The following is an 11,219-nucleotide window of genomic DNA, read 5'->3' as shown; positions in this document are numbered from 1 at the left end:
TTTATACCACGTGTCTCATCTAATTTAAGTTTCAAATTTTTGTGCCAAGTGAATTAATTCAGTGTAAAAATTAGATTTCAATTATAGTTTAATCTTGCACCACGTGTCCCATCTAATCTAAGTTTTTTTTTTTAATTTTTATGTCAAATGAGTTAATTTAGTGTAGAAAATGAAGAATCCAATATAAATATACCATAAAACACCTAATCATATAATTAAAAACAATTCAAATTTATAAGTCATTTATATAATATACCATGACTATGTACGGTCCACCAATGGTAGTTAAATTCCCAAATTACAAAAAAACTTCTCTCTCTCTCAACTCTGTGAAGCCGTAGACTGTAGAAGATAACAAAATTCACTGGCTCTAGTGAGGTAAAACTTCTCCAATCTGTGTCCAGATTGCTGTAGAAGGTCGGGTCTTTTGCATTTTCTTTGGTTTTGGTAGTTTTATTCATCATGGATGCATCGATGGAAGAACTTTGGAGGAATTTCAAACTTTCAGAAGAGGAAAAAGGAGTCACAACGGTGGAAGCCTTTGAAGTGGCTAGCTCTAAGCAGCAGGCACAATACAGTATTGTATTCAAGCTGCAGACTAACAAGGAGTTCAATAAGGAAGCGTTTAAAGCTACTTGTGGGGATCTTTGGCGCTTTAATAAGGGTGTAACTATCAAAGAGGTGGGACAAAACCTTTTTATTGCTGTTTTTGACTCAGAAGATCATTTAATGATAGTACTTGATAAAAGTCCATGGTCCTTTGATAAGAAGCTGATTTTGATGAAGCGTTTCCTAGATGATTCTAGCCCATTCTAGCCCAGCTAATGTCACATTTAGCCATTCTCCTTTCTGGATCCGCATATTTAATATTCCCTTAAAGAGTATGAACAAGGCTGTTGGAACCATAATTGGGAATGAAATGGGGGAGCTTATAATAGTAGATGCACCTAAAAGTGGGATTGCTTGGGGTCCTTTCCTTCGAGTCAGAGTGAACATTGATATTACTAAGCCTCTAATGCGGGGGAAGATGATTCAGATTGATGATCTTGAGGCTAGTTGGGTTACTTTTAAATATGAACGGCTTCCTATATTTTGCTATAGGTGTGGTATTCTTGGTCATCAAGATAGAGAATGTCCTCAGTTGAAGAAGGGAAGTTTTTTTGCAGATGAGGATGGATTTCAATTTGGACCATGGCTACGCTCATTGGCACCGAAAGGAAATAGGAAGAAAGATTCATGGAACTCTTTTTCGGATATGCGAGATGATGAGGAAGATGATATTCAGTCCTTTGCGGAGGATGAGGAGGCTCTGTTTCAACGTCGAAATATTCAGATGGACCCTCTGTTGGCGGTGCTGGTGGTGAACTCAAGGAAGTTGGTGCCGATTGGTACAACCCCAGGAGGAGACGGTGGAGAATTAGCGCAGGAAAACGATGTGCTTTCTAGTTCCATGGGAGTTTTGAATTCTCAAATGGATAAGACTACAGAAGTTGCACCTAATTCAAACTCTGAGAAGGGTGATTATCCTATCCTATCAGAGTTGGTTGATATCAATTCGGTTTCAAATTTGAATTTGAGGGATGTATCTAAACATTGTGATAAGGCCGAAACTCATGTTACAGAGAAAGCTGGATTAGCCTCACCTAATAAGGCACCCCATATCGTTTATTCGAATGTGGAGAAAGAATCCAGAAATTTTGAAACTCCTAAAAAATTGGCCTATATTTATGAAGATATAGAGATGGAATTATCCTCTGATATTGCTACTGAAACTCCTGAATTGAAAACTATCTCTTTATGCAGTTGGAAGCGGATTATTAGGGATAAGCAAGAGTTGAATGTTAAGGAGCCATCCATCTCTATGTCCATGCAAAGCGGTTTTTTGGAGAAGCGGATACCTCCACAGAACCTAATATTGATCATAAACAGAAAAAGCAGTTAGTTGTAAAAGAAAATTTTCAACTAGTTGCTCATACCACCGGGTTTGGTACTCAGCCCCCTGTCAATCTATGAAAGTCTTTAAGCCTGAACTGCCGTGGGCTTGGGATCCCAGAGGCAGTAGTTGAACTTTGCTGTTTAGCAAAAGAAGAAGCTCCCCAAGTTTTCTTTCTCTGTGAGACTAAACTTGACAAACGAGGCTTTGCTAATTTGAAAAAAAATCTTAATATGACACAGGGTTTGGATGTTCCACGCATTGGCTTAGGTGGAGGATTAGCACTCTTGTGGCATGAAAACATCAACCTGGCAGTTAAAACTTATTCACCTCATCACATGGACGCTCTTATTTCGTTTGAAGGAGTGGTATGGCGCTTTTACTGGTATTTATGGTCATTCAGTGACAGCAAGAAGAGGTGAATCATGGGAATTGTTACGCCATTTACATGCTAGGATGTCTTATCCTTGGCTGTTAATGGGTGACTTAAATGAAATTCTCCATCCTGATGAGTATTGGGGTAGTGGTGCTCGTCCTTATCATCAAATAGCTGAATTCCAGCGTGCTATAGATGATTATTCTCTTATGGATTTGGGGTTTGAAGGTCCGAGATTTACTTGGTGCAACAACAGCTTTCAAGGAAATTTGGTTTATGAGAGATTAGACCGAGGATTATGTAATCAAGAATGGCTGAATTTATTCCCTCACTCCAAATTATTTCATACTCCATTTGGCTTCTCAGATCATTTAGCCATATTGACTGACATTAAAGATGCTCGGTTTGATCTGCCTAAAGGACCGATACACAGATTTTTTCGCTTCGAAGCTTTATGGATCAAGAATTCAGAGTGTGAGGCTATTATTAGATCAATCTGGGATACTTCACAATGGGGCACTCCAATGTACCGTTTGACGCAGAGGATTAAGGCAGCTCGAGTGGCCTTGCTTCAGTGGGGTGGAGGGAATGTCAGAGGACTTATGAAATCTATTGCAGCTAAAAGGAAGCTATTGTCCGGCCTAGAAACAAATTGCCACTTTAATCCTTCTGATCCTCACAGAATTCAGCTTAGGAATGCAACGAGGGCGGAATCAAATGAGCTGATCTGTTAGGAGGAGATGTATTGGCACCAAAGATCTCAGGTTTCTTGGATGCAATATGGGGATCGTAATTCTAAGTATTTTCATGTGGTGGCCTCCCAGCAAAGAAGAAGTAACAAGATTTTGAAGCTTAAAGATTTGAATGGAAGCTGGATACCACAACAATCAGATTTGGAAGCTGCTGCTGTGCAATATTTTGAGGAGATATTCACTTCGCCTGCATCCAACTCTTTTGATCAAGTCATTCAGCAAGTGGACAGTGTTGTTACTCCAGTCATGAATAGCATTTTACTTGAAGAATTCACAGAAGATGAAATCAAAACTGCAATTTTTCAGATGCATCCTACTAAAGCACTGGGTCCTAACGGTATGAATCATCTATTCTTTCAACATTTTTGGCATATAGTAGGTCATGATGTCTCTTGTGCTGTTATAGATTGTCTTAACTCAAGGAAGATTTAAGCAGTGTTAATCTAACCCACATTACTCTTATTCCTAAGAGGAAAAATCCGGAGCATATGGCTCATTTTTGGCCAATCAGTTTATGTAATGTAATTTTCAAGATTGTTTCGAAGGTCTTAGCCAACAGACTGAAGAAGATCTTGGGGACGATTATCTCTAAATGTCAAAGTGCGTTTGTGCCAGGAAGAGTAATCACTTATAATATACTGATTTCTTTTGAAACCTTGCATTATATGAAGACTAAAAGATGGGGTAATTCTACTCATATGGCTCTAAAGCTGGATATGAGCAAAGCATATGATAGAGTTGAATGGGACTATCTAAAAGCCTTGATGTTGAAAATGGGTTTTCATCCTCGATGGGTCAATCTAGTGATGGTTGGAATTTCTTCAATATCCTACTTTGTAATTGTGAATGGTGAGGCATCTGGATTTATCAAACCATCTAGAGGGATTAGACAGGGTGATCATTTGTCACCTTATCTATTCTTGCTTTGCTCCGAGGGGTTTTCTGCTCTTATCAAAAATTCGGTTCAAGCAAACAAACTCCATGGTGTGAGCATTTCCAGAGGCGCTCCGATGATTACTCACTTAATTTTTGCTTATGACAGTTTGTTATTTTGTAAGGCATTCATTGAAGAGTGTCAATCCATCAAAGAAATTCTTCACTTGTATGAGTTGGCTTCGGGACATAAGGTCAACTGTGATAAGAGTGCTATCTTTTTTAGCAAGAACACTCCTATGGACATGAGGGAGGAGATTAGACGTTATTTAAATGCCACATCTGATGCATCCTTTGAAAAATATCTTGGACTGCCTCCTATTATTGGTAGAGGTAAGAAGCAAGCTTTTGCTGAAATTAAACTGAGGATTCAATCTAAACTTAGTGGGTGGAAAGGTAAGTTTTTATCTCAAGCGGGGAAGGAAGTATTAATTAAATCCGTGCTTCAAGCAATTCCTACATATGCCATAAACTATTTTATGCTTCCTACTGGGTTGTGCAATGAACTCAATTCTATGATGAGTCAATTTTGGTGGGGACAACAGGAAGAAGAGAAGAAACTGCATTGGCTTAGCTAGAAGCATCTCTGTTTTGCAAAGAAGGATGGCGGTTTGAGATTTCGAGACTTGAAATATTTTAATCTTGCCCTTCTTGCTAAACAAAGGTGGAGATTATTACATTGTCAGGAGTCATTGTTTTTCAGAGTATTCAAGTCTAAATATTTCCCCACTGGATCCTTTTTAGAAGCAGCTATACCATCTCATGCACCTTACGCATGGCGTAGCATTGCCCAAAGTCGAATCCTTCTGATACAAGGTAGCCGCTGGAGAGTTGGAACTGGATCTTCAATTAATATTTGGCAAGATAAGTGGCTGCCAATGTCCTCAAATCAGAAAGTTTTGTCACCACGGACTATTTTGCCTGCTGAAGCTCAGGTTTCTGATCTGATAGATGGGTCTGATTTTCAACCAAGGTGGAAAGGAAATCTAATAGACTCTATTTTCTTCCCTTTTGAAGCTAATATAATTAAGTCTATTCCACTAAGAATGCGTTTGGATTCAGCGTTTTGGCGTCTGCGTTTCTCCTTCAACGTTTTGCCTCTTTTTCTTTTTTTTTTCCCCAGCCGCACTTGTTGACTGTCCTGCGTTTCTCCTCTTTTTTTTTTCTTTTTTTTTCCTGCAGCAGCACACTTTTCAGGGACAAACGGCTACTGTTCATGAACAGTAGCCGTATATATCTGACTTTTCAGCTGCTTTTTTCCATGAACAGTACATTCGTGTACTGTTCACAGACCCACAAATTTTATTCAGTTATTTTTTTATTCAAAATGAGTTCCACAATATTATTTATACATTTAAAAATTATTTTGCTACAGTGTTTTCAATTTTCAGTCATAAGTTCTATCCAAACAGACCCTAAGTGTCAAAAGGCCAACTGACTTGTTAATTTGGACCAAAAATCAAAAAGGTGTCTTCACTGTTCGAAGTGCATATTTTCTCCAAAAGGAAATTGAGGAAGCTGGTAGGCGTGAAAGAATACCTATAGATTGAGGTTCTTTTTTATTTTTTTTTTTTTTTTTTTTTTTTTTAAGAATACCTATTTACTTTTCTTTTTTTTTTTTTAAGAACTTCAATCTATAACGTCCGCTCTTAATAATAACTCTTTATCATCAAATCAAAACATTAATCAATTTTTAATATAAACAGAAATTAAATCCAAATCTCTTATTCAACCAAAAGAAAATTTACCGATTGAGTTAACTAAAATCCACCAAAGATAAAACTTTACTGAACTTAAAACAAGAATATTAGCATAGTAATAGAAGATATAGACAAAGCATGTAACTTATAAATTGTCTTATAATATGGAATTACAAAAGTTTTTAAAACTTTACAGTTTTTCACATAATTAGTCTGATATTATTTCTAATTGATTTAAAATTATTCTACATTTAAAACTTCTATTATAATCTTATCAAATTATATGATAGAATAAATAGTTTCATATAAAAAATACAATCATAAAAATATCTATTAATAATTTTCATAATATCACATTTAATATTTGAAGGAAAAAAATCATATTTTGTGAAGGGTTTTATATATAAATCCCAAGCCTAGCTCAAAACTCCTAAAACAAATTAGATACTTAATAAACCAACCAAAGAACCAAAAGAACCAATAATCATAAATTGCAAATCTTTCTGAACCTCATTTGAATGTGCATAAACTAGCGAACTAAGAAACATCACACCCTCAAAACAACCTGCATTCCTTCTTTTACCCCAATATAGTAGTACTCTAAACTTTGGAAAGCACTGATACATGCATACAAAACTAGTTCCTGAACAACATTCAGGCATTGTTGGACGGATCAAATAACTGAACCCTCATATTACCAAATGTTCCGTTCAAACTGTCTTGGTTTTTGGGGCCTTTTTCCTCGCTTGTCTCCTGGGCAATGAGTTCTTCATACCAATAAAAAACAGCAGTGCCCCAAATAATGCCAAATTCTACAAAAACAAAAACAAAAGATTAATTAACAATTTACCAGGAAAAAAGATTGAACACCCCCCCCCCTTCTCTTCCTCAGCATCTCCACTTGACAAACCATTTCAAAAGGCACAAAGATTCTAACCTGTGTAAACTTCAGAAAATGTTGAGTATACTCTTTCTGCTCAACATCGTAGTTATAGAAATCATACAATATAGGAGTAGCAAATGCCTGGTGCAGAAGCTGTGCAAGACAATAACAAACACATCAATTTTTTCAATTCTGGTTGATCTGACAGTACAAAACAGGGAGAGGTGTGCAAAGATATACAAACCAGAAGATAAGCTCCAAGGGAGCTGCCAAAGATGAAAAGAAGACCTCCAAGGCCCTTCAATACTATTGCAGCAGCCACTAAATGTTTAATCTGGCAATAACAAATCCATACAGTCAGAATTGAGTTGTTTTTTATTTTAACTAGCCTCATCGCACGGGCGAAAGGCTTTCTTTTTTTAGGCTTTTTTTTAGTGGTAGTAGTAAAAAAAAAATCTACGTTTTTTATTTTATATATATAATTTTTATTTTAAGAATCTAATTTATATGTGAATAAATAAATTTGAAATCAACAGGACAGTGACCTTATTTTTTAAGAAATGTTTTAGTGGAAGTTAGGGTTGTATTTTTACCATATTGTCCTTTAGTTTTGTCTTTACTTAAACATAGAGATGTAAAAGTATTTTAGAATAAACAAAAATCCGGTCCAAACAGGAGAAGTCCCTTAAATAATAATATAGATAAAAAAACAAAATAGCAAAGCAAAATAGAATTATCAAGTAATCTCTACAGTAATAAGAAATGAATGCATTTCTTACTTGAACTTCTGGCACTTGCAACCCAGAATGAGTTAACACATGATCTAAGAAAACGTTGAATTTCGGTCTCAGATACTTTGCTGCCGGCCCACCATCAACACCAAAATCATTGAACCTGAAAGAGGAAACAACAAATTCAATCAAAACCAAGCACAGATATCTTATACAAGTATTGATACTGATAGTATCCAGCTGGACTAGAGGACTAGAGGGTTCTCTACAGCTGGCAGCTGGAATTGTTTATTTAACCATACTGGAAATTTTTGGTTGTTCAATTCTCCATCAATCCAGATCCCCAAAAAACCACTCATCCTGTCTGCACAACAAAACTCATTATCCCTTACCAAAAACAAATACCATAATTAATAATGAAAGAGCTATCAAATACAGTGTGTAAACAAAAAGTAAAAAGGTGGAAGAATGTGCCTTTGACAGGAAATTCACCCTACACCCTACTGTCAAGTAAAGACATGCAATACTAGACCACGACTGTCAGCAACTAAAGACCTTAAAATAGTATTGCATAGAGAATGAACCAAGTGCATGCATTAGGCGAGCTCCCAGTTTTGACAACTGCATCTTATGTCAGGCTACTTACAGAGCAGCACTAGCAGGTTCTGCTAAAAAATATCACAAAATTTCTTTAAGTCAGTTGAAAAACTTGGGCAGCTTCAACTGTATTGCAAAGATTACTAACATAAAGAATCCATTGGGCCAATCCAAAAACCCACTATCATATTGGAAAGATAATACCTTCCACAAGGTCACCACAACCTGTTTGAATTGCTCTCCACAATGTCATGTACGGGGTTCTGTATTATTTGTTAAATAACTCTTTATACGTAGGAACAGTTCATTTCAAACATCAAACTCATACAATATAACTAATAAACACACTTAACAAAGAACAAGTCACATTGTATAGAGAAAAAGACAGTACTAAAAATAGAATGAATGTTCTTTGGGACTTTTTGATAGACCATCCATTCCAATCTTTGACGCCAACAATGGATGGTCTAACCAAAAACTCCAAAGAACAGAAGTTTTCCAAACCAAGTATACAATCAAATACAGAGGCCTAAAAACTTAAAAAGCATGGACACAAACACGGACACAACAACCTAGCAATTTTTGAAATATTAGGGCACAGCACGATGGAGATCCAACAAGTAATTGATTATTTAATGTCGTTAGGTGTATTTTATTTATTTTTTAGGTATATTTTTTATTTATGTTAAGTTTTCAAAATAAGTAACAACTATCAAAATCTATAGAAACATATCTAAGATATTCTTTTAAATAAAAATTTCAAATTTCCCCCCCAAAACACTGAAGACACATCCAAGAGTGTTCCAGACATAGACACGCCAGAGATTTTGGAGTGTTTGTGCTTCTCAACTAACAACTTTAATGCATAATATCGTCAACAAGGCTAATATACAACTGCTAAACATATACACCATTTCTAATCCACTTAGGTTGCTGTCTAAGGGAAAAGTATATAAATCTCAGCATGCAAATCATATAAATCTAAGTTACGGCTAAGGCAAATCTATCAGTCCAATAGATAAACATTCAACGACTGCCTAGGTAGAGAAAAAGCCTAATAAAGACTTCAAGATACCTAAAAAAAAACCTTAAATAAGGGCTCAAACCCAATCTTACAGTCAATTTCTCTACTCCCCATCACCAACAAAAGGGTTAATAACATAACCACATATGAGGAATCAGTGTCAATCACCAAGTATTTGCAATAACTTGTCTACTCAATTAACTTTTTCTTACCGTCACCAAAAGATTTGTAATGGCTAAGTTGTGGTCTTATTGTGATCTAATCGTAACATGCAATCCTGATAAACCTAGTGAATGACCAAGCTACCAGTCAGTCAGACTGTAAATTTCATCTATGTCAACTAATAACTTCAAGTGGCTTTCTGCAATTTCCAAAAAAATACGGGACAATTCCATTTACAATTACCCACCAAATTCTCAACACAATTGTTTTTCGAGGAAAATATCAAAAAAAAAAGAACACAACCCAATACAAGAAACATCGTTGAAAATATGAATCTTAGCAAACCAAAAACCGCCATGAGAGCATATCATGACAAACACCTAGTCAGGCCTTCTCAAGCAAACATTTACAAACCTATCAAACATAAACACTGCTTAACATTACAAGATCTACTTATTTAAGCAGTTTATAATTGTACAATCACTAAACATCGAAAATACAAACGCTCTTGTTGCTATAAATGAAACCCAAAATTAAATAAAAAAAAAAATTAGTTAGCTGTTTCTAAAGTCAAAATCACTAAGCAAAGAAGCAAAATTTACACTCATCTAGTTCTATAATAAATTTAAAAAATTCCAGTATATATATGGTTCTTAATTCATCAAAAAAAAAAAAGATCAAACTTTCAAATATACCAGATCCAATAGATTCAAAGTTTAAAGCAGCACAAGCAGGCATACACTAAAACCAGTAACGAAAACCCTAGATTTTCCACCTTACTAACTCTAATGCAAAAAAAAAACCCAGTACCCAAACCAAATACAACACCTTTTAGTTCCCGAGAAAAAACAGAAGCCAAAAAAACGCAAAAACAGAAAGAAACAACACTGAATATCAGAGTAAAACGCGTTTTCACTTCAAAGTAGCCGCATTAGAGTAGGTTAAGTAAAAAAACTCCCACTTTCCCGACTCCCAAACACAGAAAAACTCAGAGATCGAACTTTAAAAGTTTTTCAGCCACTGTCTTTTACCCCCACACAGTTTCTCAGCAGCCAAAACGGAGCAACAACATCACAGTTCTACGACAGCAAAAACCATCAAAAGAAGAAGAAGAAAAAGAGCAGATCCAAGGGCTTACTCTTGATAAGCAGCGAGAATGAAGACCGAAGCAAAGAGCACTCTCCCGACGAACGAAACGAAGGCCATGGCTGTACGGACAACAATTCAAAAAAACCAAAGAAAACAGAGATTCGAAACTTGTTGGTGTTTCGAGACTAGCGTGCTGTAACACAAAAAGAAAATAAAAGCAAAGACACAGAGAGAGATATAAGGAGCAAAACAAGGAACGACGTCGTACGATATTTAAAGAGAGAGAGAGAGAGACTGACCTTTTTTTTTTTTTTTGGGGTGTGTTTTTCGCTTTTGCCGGCTAAATTGGGTCTGAAATTTTCGGCTATACCGCTCTCTCACCGAATTCAACTTTAATTTAAATGTTAAAAACAAAAAAATTAAAAGTCTATGAAGGGGTTAGGCGTACTCGCGGGTGTGTAAGTAATAGATGTGAACTCGCTGTGATTGGGTGGCGGTGATGTATTAGCCTGGGGTTACACGTATGGTTAGCCAATGGGTTTGTCGGATTTGATTTAGAGTTGGGTAGGTGGCAATATTTAGGGAGCGAGTATGGGTTTGGGAAGTGTTGGAGCTGTGGCTTTATAGATTGTGGGGGGACAGCGATATGGTGAAGGCGCGCTCATGGTTTTGTCACAAAAGCTTTCCATTAAAATCTAGTCAAGGGCATGATTGCATTTAAAAAGTCTAATTTATTCACAAGCCATTGCTTTTTTTTTTTTTTTCTTTACTTTTAAGGAATATTTTGAATACAACGTTTCAATTTCGAATCGAATTCAATTTTTTAATATTCAGTAAAAAAAAATTAATTCAATTTTTTAATCTAAAGTTTAAAATTATACATTGCTCTCTTAAATTCAGTATCAAAAATAAAATTAAGGTTATCAAAAAAATTAAGTATAAATTATTTAAAACAAACAATTAATTGCTAGAAAATTTTGAGCTCAAAATTCAAATTCATTTTCTTCCAATTATTCAATTATTAAAAAACAACTATGAT

The 11,219-nt window shown here is 35.7% G+C and overlaps 1 protein-coding gene across 1 annotated transcript; it reads right to left on the bottom strand.

Annotated features, from left to right (window-relative positions):
• Positions 1-6,159: 6,159 nt before the first annotated feature.
• LOC142623930 (uncharacterized) lies at positions 6,160-10,495 on the bottom strand. Its single transcript, XM_075797416.1, has 5 exons — positions 10,230-10,495; positions 7,357-7,471; positions 6,822-6,911; positions 6,632-6,730; positions 6,160-6,506 (listed from the first exon to the last, which is right to left on the bottom strand). The coding sequence occupies exons 1-5, from the start codon at positions 10,295-10,297 to the stop codon at positions 6,405-6,407; spliced, it is 474 nt and encodes a 157-aa protein (XP_075653531.1). The 5' UTR covers positions 10,298-10,495; the 3' UTR covers positions 6,160-6,404.
• Between the last annotated feature and the right edge of the window lie 724 nt (positions 10,496-11,219).

This window comes from Castanea sativa, chromosome 2 (genome assembly GCF_040712315.1).
Source record: "Castanea sativa cultivar Marrone di Chiusa Pesio chromosome 2, ASM4071231v1".
NCBI lineage: Eukaryota > Viridiplantae > Streptophyta > Magnoliopsida > Fagales > Fagaceae > Castanea > Castanea sativa.
Note: the sequence above shows the minus strand (reverse complement) of the source record. Positions and strands in the feature narration are given on the sequence as shown.

Bases quoted from the DNA above. Each gene is read 5' to 3' on its own strand.
- LOC142623930 (XM_075797416.1), bottom strand. From the start codon at position 10,297: ATGGCCTTCGTTTCGTTCGTCGGGAGAGTGCTCTTTGCTTCGGTCTTC. The intron at 6,912-7,356 runs GTAAGAAATGCA...TGTTATTGCCAG, and splicing joins TGCAAGTGCCAGAAGTTCAA to ATTAAACATTTAGTGGCTGC. The intron at 6,507-6,631 runs GTTAGAATCTTT...TTGTTTTTGTAG, and splicing joins ATTTTCTGAAGTTTACACAG to AATTTGGCATTATTTGGGGC.